We start from the raw sequence: 26990 nt of genomic DNA on the forward strand, positions 1-26990 counted from the left end.
TCAGAAAAGTGATTTCTTCTTTATATATACTTCCGTCAATAAAATTTTCACGGGTCTAAAATTGGAAACGTACGCATCGGGCGAAAAACAAAATCCCCAAACAGCCCGTCGCTGAATCCGAAATTACTCTTTTTTTTTTTTTTTTCTACTTATTTCGAAAGCTTTTTTTCTACTCACTGTTAGGGTCGTGTATCCAGCGCTTCTTGTCGCCAACTTTAATGCTGCGCGTGTCCTCCTGAAACGTAAAAAAAAAAAACAATACAGATGTTATTATTACCTCATCGTACACAATATCGATTGGACGAGGCTTTATATTTCCTACGATTTGAACGCGTGAAATATCGTCTGCCTCGAGTCAAAATTTCACCGACGCAAGCTCCTGCGATTTCGACCCTCCCGCGTGTGCCGCAAGAAATCTTTGAACGGTACCGTCGAGGAGGGTAATTGCGGTAGTAATTAACTAGTTTGTACAACAAGATGAAATTGAAGTGTCATTAGAGCTAATGACGTTTAGGATTTGCGGGGCACAAGAGCAGTTCGGTCATAAATTTTAAGGAAAGAGATATATCGCTGGCCGGGTCTCCGGGGGGTTCTTCTGCACCGATTCCTGAAAGAGAAACAACGATCGATCGATTATTGGGGAAGGGGGGGTGGGGGCGGGGGCCGCATTTTACGCCATTCCCCATCGATTCTGCTACCGAAGGGTTGATTATTTTTTCTAGATTCTCTTCCCGGGGTGCCAACTACGTCGGCGACGTTTATTCTCGTTTTTATTTTATCGCGACTTTGGAGCAGCTTTTCTTCTCGCATGCTATTTATTTTTTTTCGACATTTTTCCGTATTTTTTTTTGTTTTTATTCCAGATCCGGACCCCCGAAACAGCTGACCTTTGAGCACCCCCTTGAAAAGAAAGACGAAAACCGGTTTGATACACACTTTTAATTCCCCAGCTGGTTGTGTTAGCTGTCGGAAGATTCTCCACGTAACATAGTTTGTTCCAGTCTCTACCGCGTCGTGTCGATGACACTGATTGATCACCGCGGAAAGAAAACGTCAGTCGCCACTCGCCGCTGGCCACTAATTGGCGGTGCAAGGAATTAAAGGTGGATTCTGTTAGATTCAGCTGTTGATGAGGCGAAAATTTTTCAAGCGACATTAAACGAAATCGCGAACTTTGAAAATTTTTTTCAACGTTTCTCCGACCGGGGAAAGATTGCTACGTTGGAAAGGAGTCGCGGGATTTTTTCGCGGGATGATATCCAGCCGATCCGGAATATTTTTCGCTGGTATTTCGCAGAAAATATGGGGTACTTTGCGGAATCAAAGAATCCGAGATCGGAGAGGCAGCGTTTTCCGTTGCGAAAGCGCGGGTCAAAGTGTACGACGTTTTAAACGAAAGTCTATAAAGAGGTTCCGGATCGATCTTCGAGAGTTACCTCTGGAAACGTATTTCCCAGAATTTCAACACCTTCGACAGATCGCTGAAGGTTCTTACGCTCCCCATTAATTCACCGCGCTGCATATTCCGTCCCGCGGTACAGGAATATTACTAACCGCGAGGCGAACGAGATTTGAAATACAGCCAAGTAGGAAATCACCTCGGCCAAAGACAATTATTTACCTTACCGCAAGTCAAACACATCTCAATGACGACGACGCTAGTTCGAGTCAGTCGAGAAAAATCAAACTAGCCGCAAAACTGGAAAGCAAATCCTCGCCGCGCCACATCCCTTTTTTGCAAACTATCCGCGCGAGTATACAACTCTACGTTGGAAACACGCGAACATGAGGGGGGGTTCTTGCGGAAATCGGAGGAGTTGATATTTTATTTACTGTACAGATTGTTCGAAAATAAATGCACCAAAAGCTGCTCGACGAATCGAAAAAAGTTTCGGTCACGCTGCGCAAACATTCGTTACTTCGGAGTGATGAAACTTTTTCCATCGATCCGTCCCGGGTCGGATTTGACGCTTCTCCAGTTTTTACCAAAAACGGTTCACGAACTCAACGCCGTAAATTCGGATCGGCATAATTTGGACGAAAGCGATCGATCGAGAGTTCTTCAATTACCGCAAACGTTCGACGTTGAAACATCGTGTTGTTGTTGATACCGTCGACGAAGCTTGTTATTCGAGCTGCTCTGCTGCCGGAGTAAAATTACCCCGAATCAGATATTTCCAAGTTGGAGAAAATAATTTTATAATTACATCGTGTTTGAAGCGCCTCGCGATATCCGGTATCGGGAAAATCGGGCCAAAATTATATTCTCAATTTTTGCATTATTCATTAGCGAATAAAACACGAGCCACGTAAATAGAATCGCCTATAGCTGGCTACGCGTGGTCTTATATTCCTACAAAGAGACAGGGCGCGCGTATATCAATGTGAAGAGAATAAGGTATACGTAGATGTGCATTATTAAGTACCCTTGGGATTCAAGGGTGTGTCGTTAATGAAAGTTTAATTATCCCACCCGAGTTCACGGTATACCTGTACGTATACGAGCTAGTTGCTGCTCTCCACGTTTTGTTTTATGGATAGTTCCAATCTGCATCGATAATTTACTGGGAAATTCTGTGGTCTCTGTCTGAAGTTAGTCGTACACCTACCGATACGCCCTGCGTGCGACCAGCGTTTTTTCGTCCGAGGTGGAGGAACAAAATTTATTAAAACAAAAAATAAATAAAAGTACTCGGCGTTGAAATGATTTTTTTTAAGGCACGAGCACGCCACGAGAAAACAATACGGTGCTAGTGAAACGAAAAGGGCAAATTGGGGAGAGAGAGAGAGAGAGAGAGGGGGATAAAATTAAGGGAAATATAACGTCAAACTTTAGTTTCAAAACCAGAAGCCACGAGATCTTACGTTAAAGGTAAAAAAAAAAAAAGGAGGCTGACACGCGGAGGGCGTTTACGAAGCTGGTGATTGATTGCCAACCTCTTCGTCGTCGCGGGTGAGGCCTTCAAAAGCTACCAGGTGGCTAAATGTGGCATATAAAGCTGTTGTGTGTCAAGAAAAGAGAGGGTAAAAGAGGAATAGGATCAAAGAAATTTTTTAAGACATGATGAAAAAGAAAAAAAATCAAAGAACAATCCATACCCGTCAAGAATGCAGGGTGTATCGGTTTCGATTCGAACCGAAGAAAAGAACGAATGCAAAGAAGAATGAAAATATGACGGCAGATACTGCGTGGTGTATTAATGTAATGTAACGAACGTTGTTTTCCAACTTATGGTTCGATAATTAAAGCACATAATTTACCTTTGTGAAAACAATTGGAAGCCTTACACAGAGTCGGCGGTAGGGATTATGAGGGATATTTCTATATAGCATATATTATATATTACATGTTCACGGGGTGGAATCTCCTTTGAATTATTAACTTGCCAATTCCGCATCAGTTTCTTTTGCCTCTGGATTAAGGGCGAGGAAGATTCAAATCTGCTTACACAATGTAGAAGAATATTTTATACACCGAGATCGAGCTGGTGCCCCTATTCCGAATTACTCGGTTACTTTTCTTTTCTTTTTTTTTTTCTTGCTCTCCTCATTATTCCTCGCTTGCGCGGGTATCAAAGTGGCGAAGAAAATGGTTCTTAAAGGAATACGCAATTATTTAAAAAGCGTGCGTAATTTTGCGAGGCATTTTCTCGGTTCTTTAATTTAACATCTTCTTCTTTACGGCAACGAGACGGCTAAGATTACGGAATATGGAGATCCCTGGACCCCGAAAAAATCGCACTTTTTATTGCGCGTATTTTTGACTCGGTCGAGAAAACAAAAAAAATGAAATCAAAAAATGAGACGTAACTTTCTCATGTATTGCATAAAATAACGCCTCGAGGAGTCGTGCGAAGTGAAGAAAGAAACTAGAGGAGAGAAATAATATAAAAATAAAGGGTGGAAGAAGAATATCTACATTATATACGCACATACAGCGGATACACGTGTGTACGATAACAAAACGTTGAGGGGACGGGAATGAAAGGTAGGAAAAAGAAGGAGGCATGTATGTTTGAGAAAAGACGGAGAAAAAAGTCGAGGAGAAATGGAATGGAATAAAAAAAAATATTGAAGGGATTCTTAGGCCCGCGGGTGAAAAGTTAAGAAAATAAAAGACGCGCCTGTATCTTTACGGGCACGGGCGTCTGCGGTTCAGACAATACAAGCGCGTCTTTCGAGCCTCGAATATCCTACTCGACGTAGAATTAGCCTCTAGAAAATTTGGAACAATGTAAGCATCAAGCCCAGATGAGATGTACATATGTTTTCGCCCCGGTTTTAATCAAGCAAAGAGCGAACTGAAACCCGAAGAAACTTTCATCTCCGATTCGAGGCGATCGCCGACTCGGATCATTCGGTTACAGAGGCTCACGAATGGACGCATATTCTTTGGAATTATTTCAATAATCGCATGTGAATGCAACGGGGGCTGTGGGCGCGATAAAACTCAATGGAAAAAAATAAATCGGGGGCCAAGGCTTCGGATACTGGGCTAACGGGGTTCGCGCGAATAGTTGAAAGCGTCAATCCATCACGATTCCTGATTCCAGAGATAGCGACCCGCAGCCCGGGGGCCCTCGGGGTCCCGTCATTTCGCCCAGCGATAAGAACCGGACTTTCCCGCCTTTCGCCTCCGCCAGCATCTCTTGATCTCTTATGTTTTATTACAGGACGTGTATCGCCGGGTGGAGGATATTCGGTGGTGGTCCTCGGGGCCGGGCTAGACGACGGGATCCGTGGGATCCGTTCTCCACTTTTTTTTCTCCGGTTGTTTCTTTTTCCCCGTTTTTTTTTTTTTTTTTCTCGGAGGGGGATCCAATCATCTTCGTCGTAGAGTTTCGCTACTATTTTATCCGGTTATGTTGGGTGAGGCCTATTCGCAGCTCGGAGGTGAGCATTTTGAGCTCGTTGAGCGACTCTATACATACGTATATCGGAGAAAAGGAAGCGATAGAGACAAGAAAGCAACCCCCCCCCCCCCCGGAGTTCGGGCTAAGCCGTAAGTAATGCTTCGGAAACTTTCCGAATAAGTAAGTTGGAAATTTTTTTTCTTCCCATCATTTTTTCCCCCCCTCCCCTCTCCCCCGCCCCTCTATACCTACGGCCCCCAATCTCGCTCCGATGGATAAATAAATGAATTTGGTAAACTTCCGAATACTCGATTCGCCTCGAACGGCCTCGCTTACTTTTTACAATGAAATGTAATTGGCCGCGCTCTCCGGAATCAAGAAAAAGATAATAACGTTGTACCGCGTACACACAGAGAGTGGCGGTGGGGGGAAACTTTTTAATCACTCTCTCTCTCTCGAGAAAAATTTCGTACGATTTTTCGACGGTATCGTCGCAGTCGCAACCGATTGCCACCGCTACTTTTCGGCAGGTTTCGCGAGTTCCGCGATACCGTCGATTGTTCGAGGAACCCGTAGAATAAAGAGATAACAAGGGTGCGTAAAGTTTCGCGATAAAGTCACCCCCGGAAGAGTAGGTATAATCGCATCGAAAAACCATTGGCATCGACGCAGCGGAGGGGGGATCGCGGAGGACGACGGGATTCGAGTCGATCCCCGAATCCCGGATTCCGGATTTCTGCAGACGACGACGACGACGATGTGTTCGTATCGTGGAATTCTCGCGGCAGCGCCACGGGATCCAGTGGGGCAAAAATTGGAGCGGGGCGGTCGAATTTCGGAAATTCCAAAGATTTCACGCCGCGCAGGGACGCCCAGCCCCAATTAATACGAGAACCGGGTCCGGGCCATGATTGACGATGGGTGATGGACGGGGCCTTGATAAACAGCCCGAGATAATGGCTCTTCGATCCTCAGCCTTCGCGTTCGGGTCTACGAGAAAAAAAAAAAATTCCGCTCCGATGATGGATAGAATTTTTGGATCCCGCGTTAGGGGGCGAGGTGGAACCGCTCGGTGTCATCGACGTACGGCCCGTGAAGAATGGACCCCGAAGATTATAAACATGTTAGTCGATACTTTTCGGTAACCGCAGGGGCAAAAAGTCGGATGAATCTAAATGGCCCACGGAAGAAAGCACAAGGCGGTGCTTTGTATGATTTTCCAGCAGGTCGGACCGACGGCGGTTAAATGACGGCGGTCGCGAATAAGCGCGTCGTTCGCTCGCGGATGAAGGCGACTTCCGCTCGATTTATCGCTCGAAGTTACTTTTCGATCGGGATATTCGCGGAGGGGGCGAGAAGGGAGAATCGTGATTAATTTTATCGGTAACGGAATCGCAGGGATCGCGAGCATACGAGCCAAAGTTATGAAATTCAGCGGAATTTGAAACAACGAATTACGAATGGCCGTAACCTCTGATCTAATTAAATTGATTCGCCAGACGTTGAAAACACCGCTCGGCGACTGGGTTGTTTTTTTTTTTTTTTTATTTGTTATTTATTTTTTCTTCCATTTATTTCACCGGCGATGAAAAGCGGTCTAATTTCGTCGAGTCGCGGTCGCGCAGGCGGAGGGATTTTCAGTCTCGCAATTAAGTTTTGCGGAGACGAACGAATGGAAAGCAAGTCGAGCAACGCTGGGCGATAGAAACGCGCCGCCGCCACCACCACCACCTTGACGGGGTGAGTGGCGATAGCGTCGCCGTCATCCATCTCGTTCAACTTAACCCTCGTTTGTTCAACTAATGGCCGGGTCGACCTCGATGCGCGCACAATGCGTCATGCTCCTTCTACGTTCACCTGGGCAGCAGCGTGCAGTCCGCAACTCATGTTCCGAGAACACGAGACGTACACATATCTTCTCTCTCTCTCTCTCTCTCTCTCTCTCTCTCTCTCTCTCTCTCTCTCTCTCTCTCTCTCTCTCTCTCTCTCTCTCTCTCTCTCTCTCTCTCTCTCTCTCTCTCTCTCTCTCTCTCTCTCTCTCTCTCTCTCTCTACCTGTAATGCACCACTTTTGCCTCCCCATTGTAATACGTAATACTCCTTTTCCTCACTCCTGGATAACCCACTGACTCGGAAAAACCTTTTCTTCGTTCACGCTCTTTTAATTATATCTTCCAAGTTTGCCTCAATTTTTTTTTTTTTTCTCTCGGAAGGGGTAGATTTGAGAAAAATTGCCCCTGGATGAAAATCCCGCACGTCGTTTCCTCAGGTTTTCTCAAATTTTTTTTTCCATTGCATCCAATCTCAGCGAGTGTTAAATTTATAGGTTGCAGTACAACACGCGAAACAAACGTAAGAGCTGCGATAAATGTTCCGGAGGGTTTCCGTCGTTACTTCCGACCGAGTGAATAAAATTCTCAGTTTTGTATGTCATTAGCGTCTCGTATCCAGCTTCTCCGAGACGACGTTCCGAGTGGATATATTTCGTAACTAACAAGTAACGCGGTGTGTTTCGGCCTTAAAATAGCGCGAGGTACGTCGCTCGTGAGCGATACAAGTGCACCGACTTTTTTCACCGGATTCACCAATCCTCCGAACGAGAAAACAATCCCTTTTTGGTTTTATCAGGGGAAACGTACAGGACGAGCGTAATACGTATTGGAAGCGGTACGGCTGGTTAACTTCTACGGCTTTGGATAGTATCGGGAATCAACGAACGTTCTCTCGTCGCTATTTCATTCCACGAGAATAACTCGCGTTCCAACGGAATGGATGTAACGAAATTTTCAGTTTCTTCAGCTGCATTCGGAAGGAGGTCCGAACGCCCTCGGCGGTGAAGACCGTTCGTCTTCGATCGGGGGTTCGAATGAGATGATATCACATAATCGAAGGGTCAAGTTTTTAGGTACAGGACTCCATAGAAAACGGTTCATCGATTTTGCCTAATTAAGAAAAAACTTTTTTCTTTCTTTTTTTTTTTTCCTCCACATTATAATTCCCTCAGGCGGTTGAATTTCTACTTACCCGTACAATATGACAGCGCATAGCGGTACGCGATCGAAGAACGAAATATATGTAATGTTGTTATCCAATTATGGACGCTGGAAATCGATCGAGCGTGACATTGTCGAGAGTCTTTCGATTCGTGGATCTCTTAATTAATGTACGAAACGATTCGAATGGTTTTCGAAGTGCTCGGTCGAAGAGAGACAGAGAGAATAGAGTACCGAGAGAATAACTTTGCTCTGCGAACGTCAAACGAGGTGAATAGAACGGTGAAATTTTTCTAATTCTTTCCATTATCGGCTCCGCGATGTCAGCCCCGGGTGAATCTTTTTTCTTTTTTTGATTTTTCTCTTCCTTTTCGCGAAGTAGCGGCGAACTAGCCGGCCCTCCGCAACGACCGATAAAGATTTTTGTTGCCGTATACTTTTCGATCGCGGTATATACATATACGCGCGGAGTAAAACTTTGTATCCATAAAATCATCCTCTCGCTGGCCTCGCAACGCCTGCGTAACTACTGGTTTTCGTACCGTTGGCAAATTACCTCGTCGTAAAAACCGTTTTATGCTTTTAATAGTCACCGCCCGTACACCGATCGAGTTCAAACGTTACCGAGAAACAAGCCGCAAAATTGGAAAATGCACAACGACGCGCACACAGAGAGAGGGAGACGAAACAGTTTCGATTCTGTTCGTAAGCGAGAATAAAATTGACTTGGACACAAAAAAAAAGAAAAATAAAAAGAAAAAAGAGAAAAGGGTGCGCACATATGCGATATTTTCACGGTTTTCGAACGTACGTGAGATTTCGAGCACCTCTTTCGAGAAGGAAGGCGACCGCTCCGTGTCAAAGTAAGAGTTTATAAGAGCGCAGACAGGTATGTACACGTACACGTACCTACGTACCCGTGTACGGAGGTATATCTCCAATTTTTGCGAAACATATTCAGGAGGGCGGAGTTCCCAGTACGTGTCGTATTTTCCAATATCCCGATAAAGCTGCTTTTGCCTCGTAGTTTTGCCTTCCAAAGTCACTCGCGCCCGTTCGATTCGCTCCTTTGCAACGGTGGCAAACGATTTTCCGTTAATACCATTCTTACGTCGAACGGTCCGCGAAATTTGAACGTCTGTTTTCCAGTTGAAAATATTTAATCGGTAGCGAAATATTTCGCCAAGCCGTTGTTTTCCATTCGGTTTAAGTTACCGCGGCGAGTATTTGCCGTTTCTACGTGCTTCGAATACAGAGAATTAGTTGCGGTAAAAACCAGCGCGGCGACAATTTTATTTTTACACCGTTCAAATCGCTCGCCGGTTTTCCGCACGCCGTGGGATCGAAAGGTATTACCGCAGATTGAAAGGTAAACAAAGCTTTCCGATTAGAAAGAAAAGCAAAGGAGAGGACGGAAACATTCTATGATCGAGCGGAACACGTGCAACTGTATAAATATCAGAAACGCGGAATCGTTCGACGTTCAAGTTTCACGGTGGTTTTTTTCTATTACGTTGGGAACCAACGTCGAATATCCGATACGAGGCGTTACACTAAAGTTCAGGGTGCGTTTTCCGCCGCGCCGGTTAATTCGACGATACAGACCTCATAGAACGCAGAACGTGTGTGTATACATCCCAAGTGTAAATGGAATTATTCGGACGGTGGTGGAATTCGTTACTCGTTGTAGAATCAATCGGTCGAGAGCGAAGGGTGCACAGCGAACGTCGAGACGTAGCTGTAGTATATGTACGGGAGGACCGCGTCGGATCGGCGGTAGATCGGAAAAAAAGGTCGGGGTTTCCCTTGAAGTATCAACAACTATTATCGATTACCCCGATAGCGGCGGCATCGAAGGGTGCACGTAAACGGATGTTGTTGATTTTCGCATCGGGTTGATCCTACCGATGGAAATGTTATATCGAATACACAATTTTACCCACCTCATTTTCGCGAGGTGAACGACGACCTCGACCGATGAAAAGAACCCTTCGCTACCCATCGCCGTTGATGGAAGAAGCGACACGTCGCACTCCGGAGAAGAGTGTACGGTGCAAAAGTCGTTACGGTTTATACACACACGCTCGCACCCTCGGAGAACTCGGGAAAAAAACCGGAGGGAAATCGAGGGTCAAAGGGATCGCGCGGTAATTTCGAATGACTCCGTAACTCGTTGCGATATTTGTTTGCCCGATGTGCCAGCGGACCATACGGATACCGCACGGAGATGGAAGGTTGCCCTTTGCTCGGCAAATATTGAACGGCTTGAAAAACCAAACGTTGAAAAATCCAACACGCACTCGGTTCGCGCGCGGTTCTTTCCGCTTGTATTTCTTTCTTTTTTCCGTTGGCCTTTTTTTTTGTTGTTGTTGTTTTTTTTTTTTACGAGCAGACCTTCCAATTGCGGAAAATGGTTATGGTGTCCCGCGATCCGAGACCATTGCGAACGTAACGAACGGAGCGCGGCGCGCCCCTGGGGCCGTCGACCGATCTCTTGTGTCTTTTCGCCGTTTACCCCGTGTTCCGGGACACAGTTTACCTCGGAATTTTCAAACTTTCAATCGTATTTCAAAACTCTGACCGTTTCACGGTTCCTTCGCGCGGTTCCAACGGCTTCGCGTCCGTAACCGCGTCTCGGTATATCCGGCAACCGAAGAGAACGGGGGAATTCAACGAGACATTTTTACGTTACGAATGAAACCGCGTCTCGCGACGAGATGGAAAAGTGCAAACGACGGAGACAACGTAAAATTTTCTTTTCTTTTTATCTGCTTTTCCAAATAATTCGGACGCCGTTTCTCCCTCGGTGGAAGCGATCGATATCCAATCCAGCAACGTGTAGACAAAGTGCGTTCGCCAAAGAGAGAGAGTACTGCAGGGTGACGAGCGTAGCGAAGTCTTTTGTGAGATCCTCGAAAGCCTCGCGTTGGTCGTGTTGGTTGCACAACCCGTCAACGCGAGATTGAAGGGAAAAATTTTTCTATCCGCGTGTGATAGAAAATTGATAAATGCTGCAGCCTTGGTAAAACGGTCCCAAACTCCAAGCGCACGAAGCGCAATCATTTCGGAATAAGGACGTCGCGGCCGGAGCATCGATCGCCGCCGTAGGCACTCCCGTAAGTCTACCGTGAGGCCGAGTCCGGGCTAAATTACTTCTGCTTCTCTCCCTCCTACGTTAGTTCGGATATCTTTGGCACTTCCGGTGACCACGGGAGTTTGCTTTTGTGGAGAAAGGGGGGAGAGGGGGGGCGCAAATCGACCGGCTACGGGGTACAGATTGGTCTCGGGAGGGAGAGGGGCTATCGAAAGCCACAGAAATAATTGATGTCTTCCCGGGACGCGATTCGGTCAATTCGTCGATTCTATTCTCACCGTGTCACCGGAATTTGCCGAATAGTCGTAACTCGACGGCGTAGAGTCAGTCCCCGTGACTCATAATCAAATTGGAATTGCGCTCGCTACGACGTTTGATTCTCGGTGGCTGCACGGTCGGACGCTTTGTTGCTCGCTTGTTGGTCCAAGACGCGATGTTATCGAAGCAAATGGAAGACAAACATAGAGACAGCCGGATCGCAAACTAGTCGGTAAATTTGGTTATCGTCTTCCCCGTCCGGGGGAAAGATGCAGTCCCTTTATTGGCGAGCTTCGACCGCGACGGTGATGCCGGACGAGTGAAATTCTACCACAGTTTCGCCCGTTATTGCGCCGCAACGACGTAAAGCAAATTTCATAGAAGTTTTTCATAAAATCGCGTCGAAGAATGTTCGCTCTGCGGTACCCGGCATCGACGAGCTTCTAACCTGCACGAATTCCGTAGGACGTATAATATATTTTCATTATCCGCATACATGCGGGAGGAGGGGGCTTCGGAATAGCAAAGTGGAAGAGTAGAGTAGAGAAATGCATAGACCGCAAGCGGGTCATGCGGATGATGAAACGGCGCGTAGGCGCGACAACAGAGGTGGAAGGTATTCCGGTTGAAACGGTCCACTCGCACCGCGATATAATATGCAAACGCATCCCGGCTGACAACGTTATTACAACTCTCCTCGCGACGTACCGCATTTGCTGTATCACGGTGATATTTCACAGTCTACTTCGAATGTCCGGGACCCAGCAGTGAGCGCACATCTAGCGTACTGCAACGGGCTGCTTAAGTTTTGAAACGTGTGTAACATGAAGTAGAGAGACACCGCACCGCCTAGCGAAGATATGATCCCAAGGACTGAAGTAAAATGGAAGGTGGAGCAACTGAAAATGTTGTATAACGTACAGCCGCGGTTGTGCGGCGTACGTACGTAGATCGTACATTTGCTTCTGGAACGCTCGCACCGCCAACGAGCTCGTAAAATATCTTCTGACGTAACCCGTGCCACCACGGACGCGTAGGTTGTGCGGAATACCGCGCGCAATTCACCGGCAATGAACGCGCGCTATCGGAGCTACGGCGGTTCCTTTTTTCCGTCGTTCGCGAAAAAGGCGGCAGATTATTTTTCGATCGCTAGCGTTTTGAGAAATATCCGCGGTCGTTGTCCTGCGAGAGTGAAATGACAAATCGGTCCAGCCTCCGTGGGAACCACGGGACGGAGTCCTTGTAAATAAATCTATGTGCCCACGCCCCCATTCGACGTTTCGAAGGCGCAATATAAGCTTTCGGTATCGCAGGGTCCCGCTACCCTTTATTTTATTGCAACAAGCCTAAGCGAACTGCGACACCGGTGTACCTACTACTCCGTCGGCATTCCCGGAGCGAGTCGGTGGATATTGAAAAGTCGGATGGATAGTGAAACGCGTTTTGAATTCGGGGTTTTTATGCCGAGACGGACCTCACGGAGTCGTTCGATCGACGCCGGTCGAACGTCGGGTTCGGACGGTGTAAAATTTTCCGCTCCGTTTTTCGCTTTTCTTGGACGAAACAAACGGCGGTGATTCTCGATTTCCGATTTCCCCCGGCTAATTTCCAACATTCTCACCTCATCTCGTCGTCAAGTGGGGCGTTCTCAGCTTCGAAGAAATGAGAATTTTCGCGAAATAGGGCGAATGGAGATTATCACATCTGGGGGTTATAAATTCGTCTAAAAGTTGCATTCAAATGCAACTCCGTGAACGGAAATTGCACCTCCGCGTCTTCTTTCTTTTCCGTTACGTTTCCACGGTTCGAACGCAATCGGCCGAAAAAAAAAAACTTCAGTTCGGGCAGATCCCCCAGATAGGAGAAAGGGAAGAAGAAGAAATACGTAACGTACAACGACAAAATAAATCAATACCCACGGATCATGTCCCGCGCCTCTTTTTTTCCAATTTACTTTTTACGAACTCCGAGGAGTACCCGACACGGGACATTTCCAAGCCTCGAGCGAGCCCGGTGAACGAGAGCCTTTCAATTATTTGCAAACTTTGAGCTCCGACTTTTCCAATAGTACTTATTCCGAACTTGAACCATCGAACCCTCGATCGTGAGCCTCGCCGATATCTTTCTAATGTTCCGCTCGCTGAATAAAGTGATAAAGGGAACTGCCACCGAATTACACGAAGCCGATCGGTGTACACGTAGATGCGCAGAAAAAGAAAAAAAAGTCATTCAAATCATACATCGCCTGCCAATTTTTCGCAGTTTCTCATCCGCGTCCACGTCTCGAAGGTCTCCCGCAGATATCGAGTAACTGTGATCTACGTTCGTCATAGAGCGCGCTTTCTAGAACAATTTGATGTACGTATAACACCAGCTCGGATTTCTCCGGATCGTCTGTCAATTCCGGTACAAATTTCACGTCAATTCCAGTTAAACCATTTCAAATTTTCATCGTCCAATTAGGTCGGGACGATCGGACGCGAAACGCGATGGTTACGGTCAGCTTTGCTCTCGCCGATCGGTCGGGCTCTTGCAAAAAAAAAAAAAAAACTTTCGGACGTCATTTCGAAGACGACTGACAAATCTGCTTCACGTCGGGTAAGAGAAATCCTTTTAAAAACTCTGTCGGTTGTAAGACACGAGCTTGCGGACAGTACATCGAGGTACAAAACTGTTCTCGGTTCGGAAGACCATAAAAGATTTCACCTGACGGGGCAATTTTCTTTCTCGCTGTAAGAAGAATACTGCAAGTATAATAACACTTGAATATCAAGATGCTGGAAGTAAGAAGAGAGCCGCACGGAGCTACTTTACTCCGAACTCGACGAGGCCGTGAGCCAGCCATGTGTAGGCGAGTAGCTCGCGTCATAGCAGATATTTATCTATGGGAAGCGATATCGTTTTTTGGTACCGTTAAGAACCCTCCCTCCCCCCTCCCTTAAGTGTATTAATATGGAAATATATGGATTATCGATTTTCCAGTCCGGTGGGGTGAAAAACAGTTTTCTCCCACTATATGGAAACGGAACATGTTTACTACGTAATGGCTTCGCGACGTACAGCTGCTGCAGGTCCTCGGGTATTCGGGATATTTAATTCTCGAGGAATAACGTGAAATCAGAAGATCAACTTTCTAATAAACTGACGTTATCGTTTCTCAGGGATAACGCTGCGAAGCTTGCAGGTTATATACCCCGCCTCATAGGTACAGTGGCATTGAACGAAGAGAGAATGAAAATGAGGAAGAAAAAAAACAGCGGATAAAGGAGATGGCAAAAAAAAAAAAAAAACTCTGAACTATGGGGCCACTCAGCTTCTCGACGCGCTTTTTCACATACGGGTGAATAAAGGCATGGTTATAAAGCTCATAGATCTCCATCGGAATCATCGATTCCCCGGCAGAGGCTTCGACGAAGAAAAGAAGAAGCGCTGGGCTCTTTTTTCGATTATTATGTGCGAGGTGAAAAATTCCCGCGGGAGGAAAAATTCGCGAACACTATGCGGGAGTAGAAGATACGTACCCCCTCCGGGAAACAGTTGCGGATTCATTTGGAACGCGGAATTCTTCGGTTCGGGCTAATCAGGCCTTCGACCCGTAAAATCAGTTACAACTAATTGCTGGGAGGTCGCATTCTAGGCCTCCCTTGATTCCCTTCCGAGCTGAGGAGGAAAAAAATTCCCTCCGGGGATTCGAGCTACCGAAAAAATTAAAAACCAAGTGGATATTAATCGCGCACCCGCAGCTTTTGCGCCGTTTCTACGCTAAGAAAAGCGGTAAAAATCCGCGAGAAACAGGTCATGCCGTACCGCGATACTTTTCCAAAGTTTTTCCGGGGGAATGAAATCTCCGCTATCAACAAACCCTTGCGAGTGAAAATATCGCGGTGATGTTATCGCGTATATTCTCTTCGAATTTGAAGATTCCAACGGTTGTAAAACCTCCAGCGGAAACGGGAGGTCGCGGTCGTATCTCGTGTACATCGTACCTATTTTGCGCGGGGCAAAAAATTTAATACCGACGATTCGAGAGAACGAAGAACTGTTTCGAAGATAAATTCATTTCTCGAGTAGCGAAACGAGTATGGGAATACAGGGTGAAACGAGAACGATTAGGCGAAGTGCAACGACGCACACCTCGCGATTGACCGTAAGTAATTCAAGTCCAGTGTCGGTATCTAGAGCACACGTGCTCGTGGACATTGAGCCAGTTTTTGCTTCGGTACGCTCGGACGGTTGATCCTTTTATTATTTCTATCGGATTTTTTCAACGGACGTCGTAAACGCCGCGGCTATTTTATCCTCGAGGCAAAAATTTCAGCTAGCCGCAATTACCGCGTTCCATATATTTATTACAACTACAACTTTTCACGTGTCGTGAATTTTCCAAATATCGTCCGAGTTACTTATTCGATCTGTGATTGGTGAGTGACAATTTTTTTTTTTTCACGCTACAGGGGCGGCTGTTTCGCCGTAGAATGTTTGTACGATTTCTCGTACACTCGTCGTCACCTCGTGCTAATTGCTAATTGGCTGAATAAATTATTCCTTTTTCTAATATCGGCAAATCCCGTTATATAGGTCGATGACATCGTTCCGGATTGGCACCCCGAGTAAGTCAGTCCTTCCCCAGCTACGTTTGCCACGTGTAGAATACAGAGGAACGACCGCAGTGACGGAAAGTGGAAAAGTTTTTCAATTTCGAAAAAAATTTCACCATTTTAACAAACCGATCGCTCGACGGTTCGGAGGAGAAAAAAAATAGGAGGAAGGAAAGGGAAGAATTTGTATAACAAGGTGCAAATTAATTCCGGTATCGCAGACGATGTGGAATTCGGAAAACTGAAGAGAACAGTGGGACGAAAATTTCCATACGTTTGATCAGCGATGTAATCGTTTTATCGTAGGTATGCTAAAGTTGATCTTTACTTATCGTCGGCTACGTGGGGGGGGGGGGGGGGGGCTCTTGTACAACATCGTAATTTCCAGTTCCATTTCATTTCGTGCAAACTGCGTGAAACTAATTCTTAGATCTGGGTTAATCGGTAAGCTCACGTCATGCTTGCCAGCCACTTGAAATACAGCCCAAGGTCTCGAACCCGCTATAACATACACACGTGCATTACTGCATCCTATAACCGACTTGCACGAACCGACCGACCGACCGACAACTCGTGATGGATGCCGTTGCACCGGCTTCGGATAACGCCGGATTATTCATAAGAGCCCGGTCGAAGCCTAAACAGGATGTAAGGCCGCGAGATACATTCCGAAATCGACGCGAACAAGACGTCGAATACGACGTAATCAACTGCAACATTTCTCCGATCCTTGACTAGGACTTAATCGAGGATTTTTCGAGTCGTCAGATTGTGACGTGAGGAAATACATTCTGCTGTACGACCGGAGAGAAAAAGAGAATGATAAGTTGATCCATCGACTGGAATCGAGCGTGAGGTAATTTTCAATTACTCGGTACGTCTTAAGTCGGAGGTGGTTTTTCCCAGATAGTCAGAGTTGGGATCTATTTGAACCGAGCTGTGTTACCGTCTGAAAACTATGGTCGGCTGACGGCTCGTGGAAAAGCAAAGGATGCAGGAGCATTGTTTTACCCACTTTGAGAACAACTGATTGTGAGCGACGTGGAGATCAGCGGGGTTTCCAGCGTCGCCCGTGTCGCCGCTTCGCTTCGCCTCGCCTCGTCTCTACGCCCTCCTCGTACACGGTATACCTTCGGGAAAGCGGAGCACTGGGATCGTGTGCTTCCTGCCTCCCCAACGCCCGACCAGCACAACCCGCACAGCTTTTCATCGCACCAGACGACTTCGAGGACGTCGCGCTACGCTCCGCAAGAAAAAAAGTTAAGCTTCTTTCTCTTCGGTTGCACCGGCTACGCCTGCCGCCTTACTTTTCTCACTTTTACCACCTTCGCTTTTTTGCTGTTCACTTTTTTTCCTTTCCGTGTTCGTGTTCTTTTGCTCTTCTTCGTCCGCCTACCTCCTTTGTTGCCCCATTCTTTCTTCCTTTCTTTCTTTATTACTTTCATTTCGTTCTTTTATTCATCCGCTATCTTCGCGGTAGCTTGTTTCGTGTCACTGGGTGGAAATCTTACATCTTCGTTACAAGTCCACGCTTTTCCAAATTCGTTAGTCGTTATTTTCGCGAAAATCTCGTCAAAATTACATACAGTATAGGTGTCTCGAATACGTTGGAAAAGCGTCACACGATCCATTTTTTAAATATTTCTTTTCCGGTCCAAAAATCGAGAAAATCTAAAAAGGTACCTCTTGGATTTCTTGGCGATTTTGGGGTGAAAAATCGATATTTTTTTTTATTGGAATTTCCATGCTATTCTCATGGATTTTGATCTCAGAAATCCGAATCTGAAAGTTAAATTGATCTATTTATAAAATTGATGAAGTTATCGCCAATTTTTCGTTTTTTGGTGTAGAAAAATTGAGATATCTCGAAGGGAAAAATTCGTAGCCCAATTTGACCAACGGATTCGTGTTGCTGGGGTCAAAATACGTAAGAAAAGTGCCCCACGATTGATTTTAAAAATACTTCATTTTTGGCCCAAAAATCGAAAAAATCCAAAGGGGTACCCCTTGGAATTTCGTCGATTTTGGGCCAAAAAAAAATATTCCATTTTATATGCTATTCTTACGTATTTTGATCCCAGGAAACCGAATCTGGAAGCCAAAATGCCCTATCTATAAAATTTTAAAAGTTATCGCTGATTTGTCGATCAAAAAAGTGAAAAATCAAGGATATCTCGATGAGAAAAATTCGTAGCTCAATTTGACCAACGGATTCGTGTTCCTGGGGTCAAAATACGTATGAAAACTGCCCTACGATCGATTTTAAAAATACTTCATTTTTAGGCAAAAATCGAAAAAATTTAAAAGGGCTACTACCCCTTGGAGTACCGGTCTGACTCGAAAAAAATTATACCTGTCTTTTTATCGTTGTTTCAAAATGTGCACAACCTAAAGAGAGAAAAAAAATTAACGAAGTTATGCTTTCAAAGCTCAAACACCCCTTTTATATCGCCATCTTTTAAGACGAACGCATTTTTATAATACGAGCGCCTTTCTTCTCGCTTTCAGGGTTTTGATTCGTAATGAGAAACAAGAGCGATACCGACTCGCTTATACATAAAACACGTTGAAAAAGTTTTGCGTCTATAATAGCTAGGCGGATAGAGAATAAATTAGCTCCACCTGATCAAAAACTCATTGCAGTTTATTTTATCCCGAGGGTTCGCTCCGTTTCCTCCCATTTCTATATAATAAGTTTTTTCCCTCCTTCTTATATACGTATATCCGGGGCTGATTGTGAGCTCAGAATTTCTTCGGAACTTAGGCGATATAACGCGATCCCAAAGTGCCCCCAAAAAAAGCTCGCGAGAGCTGAAAATTAACAGATACAAGTTAGCCAGAGATGTTGAGTCGCCAATTATCGGTTTCAACGTGCTCACGACGCGGTCTATAACTCAAATTGTACACCTAATTTCAGAACTGCAGATTCAGCCGCGATCTTATCACCCATACGCGACGAGGTGTCACATTAAACGTATTAATTTGGAATACACGGTAACGAGCGGCGATCAGCGTGGTTCGCGTGCAGGGGGTAGGTAGACGGACGACACGTGCTATCGCCATTGCGGACGGGGAGGTGTGAGAGTTTCGACGGTGGGACGCGTCTATTCGTGACAACGGACATGAGAATTTGTCGTTGATAATGTCAAACCTCATATTTACGCGCTCGGTACACGAAGCTAATGGGCACGTCGATTGGTGCGCGCGAATTCCCCCGCTACCAATTGCTAATTATTGCGGATCATCAATCCCTACGTGTAACGGTTCGTCCGTGCGATCGAAAACCGGGTCGGTTGAATGCGAAGGAGAAAATTTTCCCGTCCGTCGAGATTCGAAAACGACGACCCCGATTCGCGAGATATCCGAAAAGCGAAGAGTCGGGTCAATTTCGGTGGAAGCGAAAAGCTCGCAGAATTTTATTAGAAAATACCCCGCCTCTGATATTTCACGGGATGTAGAAACGTATCCGCCCGTACCTCAGACTCATCGTCAGCCCAGGGACATCCCACATTTATCCGAATCAGAAGTATTCTATATTCATAAATATGAGGACGCCGATACACTCGTACCTATATACGCTCCGGTGATAAATCTTTCAATTCAATTCGCTAACGGTGGATACGGAGGGGTAAAAAAAAATGTCGCCGAGTCACGCAGATGTTGCCCTCTTCTTCGGGGTATCGTGACTTTTGCAGAGAACCCTGGGGGCGGGGGGAGGGGGGGAGGCGGTCGCCCGCGGGATTTCTCTGGAGAGTTTGCCGAACGACGAAATTCGCGCGGTTGTTTTTTGATTCGGAGATATAGAGGAGCGCGATCAATTTAATCAATTTTAGAGCAAAAGTAACGACTAATACGAGCGAACGCGAGTGGCCGAGACCACAAGCTGAGTCGGTAGAAAGAGGAGGGTTCTCGAATACCCGCGATATATTCGCGAAGAAATTGTCTACTAACGATTCCGGTAACTGCTGGGAAGACCCTGTACACCCATAGGAGTAAATCGTACCCACCCCATCCCGCAGCGTAGGTGTATAGTGATACGTGCATGGGTGTATTTCCTATTTCCAAAAACCCGGTTTTGGTGTTTCTCCGTAAAATCTAGCGATCTCCATCGCACCCCTTAACCGCTTTCACCGAATCCCACGGATCCTGGCCGGATCTCCTCAGAGGATTCTTATTTGACCCTCGATTCGGAAATCTTATACAGAGGTGGAGGTGTGGCGCGGGCGAAGAGATGATCCTCCGCGAGTTGCCTCCGAGTTTCACCTTCGATGAATTCCGAGGGAGATTCTAAACAAGACGATCCCCGTAAGAAACTCGGGGATTTTGTGAAAACGGAACGGAAACCCAGCTGAAACGCTGTGCTTCGATCCGCCTAATTAGACGGAAGTAGTCATTCCTTATCCGACAGGTATCTTCCGTTCGTTCGTTTGAGAATTTTCATTCGAGTAATTTTGATTTTATCACGCTTACGTCAAAATTCAAAGTCCCAAACTGACGGACCTCTGATTCCTTCCACTGACAACTGTACGTAGCAGGTAAGGGAGAAGGATCGTCGAAAAGTTGCAACGGAGGGTTTTTTTATCTCCTTCGTGTTTTGTCGTCGTCTTGCCGTCGATGACGTTCGTCGCTAGTAGTCGTCGTTCCTGAAGTTTCTATTGCTTCGTGCAGCCATACAGAGATCGTAAAGGTAATGTATACGCCTAAGTGGTATTAAAGCAGACGCGGACGTTACCGGGTCAAGACATATTTAGGATGGAACTTAGCTACGAGAGAACGAGGATTTAGGTATGTTACACGTAACGTGTATGTATGTACATATTCTAGCTGCATCGTGTGTGCCCACAGTCCACAGCTTAGAAGCACCGAAGTTTGTTGGTAAAAAAGATTTCGACGGGTATAAGAGGGGGGAGGGGCGGGGGGAGGGTGGCCCTCGGACGTGAACTAGGTCGCGTGATCCTCCCTAGGATCTTTCTTTTTTTTTTTTTTTTATACCAAGGGATTCGTAATCACCCTTTTTTTTGGTACCTGCGTTCACGCACGACGGCCACGATAACCCACCCAAGGTATCTCCTCGACGAGAAGGTATCACGCTATGAAAAAAATAAAGAATAACACGAAGCTTCATTGCGAAGCTACTTTTTCACCCTATACACGAGTCGTCCCAAAAGCGGAATGAAAATTTTATTCTACTTTTCGCGAACGGAGAGGAGAGGTCCTCCAGGATTCGTTCGTCGGATGTGTGTTTTCTCAGCTTCAATTCCCATCCGGGAATCGGGCTTATTCTTGATATTTTTTTGCTGCGGGGGGAACGCGGAGGGGAATGACAATTATGGTTAACTTTGGGAGGAGGACCACTGCCAAAATTGAGTCGAGGTTTTTTGGAGTCCGGTAAATTGAAGCGTATAATATAATTCGGCGATTCTTATGCAACGGCCGTGAAGTTATTCGCAGCAGTTGTTGCGGTCGCTGTGCCGACGTTGAGTTGTGTGCACGGGGTGGGTATTTTCAAAAGTAATGCAAATTGTGTGTACTTTTCTAGGAGATGTTTAGGAGCGAGAGAAAGCGCAGGTAGGTATAACACACTCGGTGAGTCGATTCAATTCGCAGGAATAATAGCGATGATACCTCAGGCTCGAGTGTATTACTTTACATATACCTGCGAAGTACCAAATAAACGAAGACCGAGGAAATGAAAAGACGAGGGAACGGGGACGACGACGAGGAGGAGGAGGAGGACGTCAACGTCGAGACCGGATCCGACTACGTTACACTCCACTCGACTCTCGTACCCGCGACCTCTCTTCCGCCGGTTCCCTCTTCACGTGACAAACGGCAAAATAACAACGTCAGCCCACTGTGGAAACAGGTCGCTCGCGCAACATATTCACTCATTTCTCCCTGACTTTTATTTTTTCCTAACTTGATTTTTTTTTTGTTTTTTTTTCTTTTTTTTCTTCCACCACTTTTTTCCTCTTACCGCGCAACGAGGGAACGGGGAGGGTTTCTTTTTTTCGTCTCTCTTTATTTAAAGCACGTCGATGCCAATTTTTTCAACTGTACATACACCAACCCTATAGCACCGCGGACTTTTATAGATTCAGCTCGTTTTATATACACACTGGCCTACTTTACTCCACCGGGGGGAGGGGAACGTTGCGCCCGAGTTGGCGAAAACTTCCCCGAGATATTCCCCGCGCGATCATGACGAGAAAACTGAAATGCTACCGACAAAGGGAGAACGGTAAAACCGAAGTAAACTCGACCCGCGGTACAACAAACAATGTCCAAAACTACGTAGAAATACCGACCGATATTATATATCACGATGCTGGTCTGAAATAGGAAAATTTTTCAAACGTGAAAAAAAATGTGAAATTGAAAAGAAGCGTGGGATATTGTTGTTTTTTTTCATCGCATCCCGAACCTGGATTGTTTTTTTCACCCGGTCGTCGCGTCGTCCGGTTGAATTTTTCGGAGCGAAGAGAAAATCGGGAACAACGTCAGCTGTGCGTCGCGATACGAAGCACGTTCGAATCATTTAACGCGATAATATGGTAATCCGAAGTATGAAGAACGAGAGAACGGAAAGGGAGAAAAATAGAGAGAGAGAGAGAGGGTGGGTGGAAACGAGGAAAAATGGAGGATCACAAATAACTCAGGATTAATAACCGTTGGAAATAAATATTTCATACAGGTAAAATCTAGCCGACGTATCGATCCGTACGAAATTGTATGTTATTACCTTTGTTCCACCGTTATAGGATAAATTCCAAACGTCGGAGCAATTCCGCTTGAATATAAACGCCTTGAAACGTGATACACAACGCGAATCGATACGTTTTCCTATGATAACAAGGGTTTTTTTTTCCTGCCGGCGTATCGTCCGCGTGATTTAAATTTAAGCTCAAAAAGCTCATCCGAAAAATATACGGGAAAAAAAAAGGATTCTTTTTATTTTTTCCCCCCGAATAAAAATCGCGAACGTACATCAGGTACCGCGATGACCGTGTAATATTATCTATATATATATATGTAAAGGTACACGTACATAGGACATGTATGAAACGTGCGGGAGCTGCAGGAATGCTGTTTGAAAATTTTTCAGCCCTCCGGTGCGCGCACGTCGATTAAATTGTCCCCCATCAGCGTAAAAGCGATTATTGAGATTGTACCAATTTTTCGCAAGCTCCGCAAAAAAAATTCCCCCTATACTTTTTACGCGATGTATAATACGTGGTACGTATACGTGCGATACCTCGCGGTGCACCCCTTTTTCGCTCATACCTATGGAACCGGAAATGTGCAGCGAGCCGTTGTCTGCAGGAGTTTCGGGGTTCGCGGTGGGAGGCGAAAGTATTCGACGTAGTTGCCTTTGAACCGAGGCCAAATCTGACGCCCGCAAAGTTCGCTTTTTTACGCCGACCAGGTCTCATTATAGTTTCGAAAAGAAGCGAAGGGGGTCTGTTATTCCGATTTCACCCCCTTTCGCGAATACGTAGAAATGGAAGAAAGGAAAAATAAAAATGAAAAAAAACGCACCGCGACCCGAAATTTTCGATTAACGGATTTACGGCAACGAGAGGAGCAAAAAAAAAAAAAAACGCGACGAGGTGTTCGGAGAGCTTGCAAATTCCTCCACCTTCGTAGGGATCGATCCGTAGAGGGGATTATTTTTTTCGCGTCTCGTCAACCGCGAGACACCTCTTTCGATTTCGATCTTTCTACGGCGCGTCAGGCAGTCTTCTCCATTTTCCGCGTCCGATTTTGATTTCCTGTTTACAGAACAGACAGACGCGGTCGCGGGTAAGGAATCGAAAGCAGCAACGCGAAGATGAGATGCGGAGGGGGAGGGCGTAGGGGGTAGGGGGGGGGGGCGCCGGTAGGAGGTAGACGACTGTGAGGAAATATAGACGGGCACGGTGGAACGTGTGGAGAAAAGAGGGAGGCCGGGAAGGCGAAATCAATATAGGTGTGTGCGTGTGTGCGCGAGGTTGCGTATATGACCTCGGTGTGAATAAAACAAGCCGAGCGCAACCCTATCCGGGGGGGGGGCAAAGGGCCGGGCGGCCCAACTTGAGACTTTCCACCTCCCCGCGCGCGGCAGGTGACCGAAAGCCTGCCAGAGGTCAAAGGTAGTCCTCGACATTGCCATAATTTACTTTCACCCCTCGCGAAACGTTCCCCTCCGGAAGGTCGGGGGAGAGGAGCGAAGGGCTCCCCACCGAAACTGGGAAACGGGGGAAAAACCGGGCGGCGTTGAAAAAGATCTCATCTCCCATCGCGAATCGGGAGAACGCGCGTATCGCGGTGTCGCGAAAATTAGAAATAACAATTCCCGAACGATTACGAATCTCCGATCGAAGTGGGGAGTCGAAAAACAATGATTTCCGATAACCGTGGAGAGCAAGGAAATTTCAGGATCTCGAAAAATTTTGGCGAATGAAGAGAATCACCCTCGAATCCCGTATTTTTTCGGGCATGGCCTCTTCACCCATTACTCGTTATACGTATACTCTGCGCTCTTTACTTTTCGCTCTTTACTCTTTACTCTTTACTCTTTATGCCCTGAAAGTTTTACTCCGCAGCTCCCGGCTGCTCAAGCATCAGTCGCGCCGCGGAACAAGCCCCGCGACGGAGGTTTCCATGGATCGATGAGGACGCGGTGGAAAGCGCCGGAAGTCGAAGGACTCGTTGCCCCGCGCGTTTGTAAGGCATTCACGTTCACGTATTATACGTACATAAATACATGTACCTACGTACGTACCCACAGTCGCACCGTGTATATATACATATATATATTTATACATATATTATATACCTGGGTACTAAAGCTCGGGCGCAGGTACACACCGGTATGGTATGTATATATGAGGAGGCGCGTGCAACGCGCTGTATAGGGTAGTACATAAATATAAGCTAAGAACGCCGAGGCTGCTGCAGGAACAGAAACATGTACATAATAGGAGAGTCGGCTAGAAATTTTCCAAGCTTCGTCGGGATTACTTGTCGCGCGAACGTCGCGTTTGCAAACACGTGTATACGGCTGCTGATGTACAACGTAACAATTTCAAGACCTTGGGTACGATAAATTTTTACCTCTTTCCTCTCGGTGTGGAAACCGGTTGAAAAAAGAAGCCTGGATTTCAGATTTTAACGGAAAAAAAAAATAAATAAATACCTCTCGAGGAGAATCCTTGAGAGAAAATTATTCTACCGTCTATAAGAAGTGGAATTTTCCGGAAAGCTCATTTTCCCAAATTTTCGAACACACGTACCTAATTCTTTTTTCTTTTTTCTTTTTTTAATGAATCGGTATCCTGAATCTGACGTGTCAGTCGAGATGCGACGATTGAAAGTCCTTTCGGTAGAAAGTTTCTTAATTTCTTCGCGACTGAATTTCAAACTGCAATTTTTTTGTCACCTGGAACATCGAGTAAACTGTGCAAACAATTTGAAATCGTATAGAAACGCCTTTGGAAAATTGGAAAAAAAATTTATCGAGAGACCGACTAATTTGAATAATTAATTGACGTATTTTTTTCTTCGTATTCTCAAAGTTTCCTGCACTAGACTTGGCGATAATTAAATTTTCTCCTCTCTTTCTCTCTTTCTCTCCTAATTTTTTTTTTTCTTTTCTCTTTTACTCACTTCGATAAGAAAGCTCTGGCTGTCTGCCCAGTGTCCATTTCGAATTGGTGCCGAGAACGATATAATGGAAAAGGTGGGCGATTATTCGCGGACGAAATCGTTTGGCGGCCAAGAGGTAATGCAATGAAAGTCAATGAAATAAAACAGGCGGAGTCGTGTAACCCCATCAGAGGTGGTCGGAATTAATGTAGTTGTTTCTACCGTGTGCTACGTGCTCTTCCTTCCGAAACTCAGCCGGTTATAGCTGTTACACTAATTTGAATTATACCGAGCAATTTGCTCGGCCAATGAATAGGAGGTAATTATACACCTCTTGTTCTTACCGTACGTTTATCGAGCACCGAATACAGCGCAGGTCCGAAATCGCTCGGAATTCGATCGAATGGGTACGAGGCGCCCCGAATAATACGTGACCCAAAAAATAGTCCGACTTGTAAGATTGTTTAAACTTTTTGTCGAGATCCTGCGGAATGGGATTGAAATATTTCAGCTGCACATAAGGGGTGAAATGAGATTCACGTATTCGTCTCCGAGGTTCTTCTATTATATTGTAACGGTGTAAGTTTGAAATTCGGAGGAATAACAGACGGCATTGGATTCGTTTCGATAACTTTTTACCCAAAACTTTTGCGTAACTGTACTCCAGAGACGACCGTATACCGTTGCAGAACGTCACGTAGGTACCTCACTGCCGACACTTTTTTTATATCTCATAGTTGGACTGTAATCAATTTTCTTAGGGATTTTCATTCGCGTTCCTGCAATCTTCGTAACGATAACGAAGGTTTTTAAATGATTAAAAATCGCTACGATATAACGTCGAGTTTCTTTTCTTCTTTTTTTCGACATTTCTTACGCCAATATCGCCAACTCGACACCTCGCTTTGAAAAAATTCCTTAGAGGATTATCTCGAAATGAATTTCGGATTTCATTTTGACGCCCGCGCCCCTACGCCGATGGAACAGCGTGCGTTAAAAGGATTCCCGTTTCTTTTGATCATTTTAGCAAATCTCAAGTTTAATGGTGTATAAAAAAAAAAAAAAAATGAAAAAACTGAAGGATGGAAAACGCTCGTATACCTGTAATTCAATTTCAGTTATACCTATGAGTTGGGTTTCAATGAAAATTAAAAAATGAATAAATAAATAAATAAATAAATAAGGAAATGAAATAAAATTAATCAGCGATCGCTGTACAAGGTGATTTCACACGAAACACATACTCGGTATATAAAAAAGAAAAATATTGAAGATGCGGTACGTGCACAACCAGACAATCTTCATACAATGATATCGCGCCCCATGTATATCGTAAGGGCAGGTAGACCTAATTGGGAATCGTATTCAGCTGGATATACAGGTATCAAAGCTTTAATTAAAAAATAATGACCACCTGAACTCTCGCATTTTCCCCTGCACTCTCGATCTAATGAATACCCCGTTTCAATGTATGATTCCCCCGCACACACCTGCACCAATTCGCGGCGGTTTCGTCCTCCGAGGTATATGGATAATATAATTTATAATTTACATCACATACGGAGGTA

The 26990-nt window shown here is 45.6% G+C and overlaps 1 protein-coding gene across 2 annotated transcripts in view; it reads right to left on the minus strand.

Moving 5' to 3' along the window:
- Window positions 1-26990, minus strand: part of LOC105693549 (proteoglycan Cow) — a 79631-nt gene that overhangs the window by 28122 nt on the left and 24519 nt on the right. For both annotated transcript variants that reach the window (XM_048656832.1, XM_048656831.1), the window contains exon 2: window positions 178-235. In XM_048656832.1, coding sequence (XP_048512789.1) covers window positions 178-235 — 58 coding nt within the window. The remainder of the gene's footprint in view (window positions 1-177; window positions 236-26990) is intronic.

The sequence above is a fragment of the Athalia rosae genome, chromosome 6, assembly GCF_917208135.1.
Source record: "Athalia rosae chromosome 6, iyAthRosa1.1, whole genome shotgun sequence".
Classification (NCBI taxonomy): Eukaryota; Metazoa; Arthropoda; class Insecta; order Hymenoptera; family Athaliidae; genus Athalia; species Athalia rosae.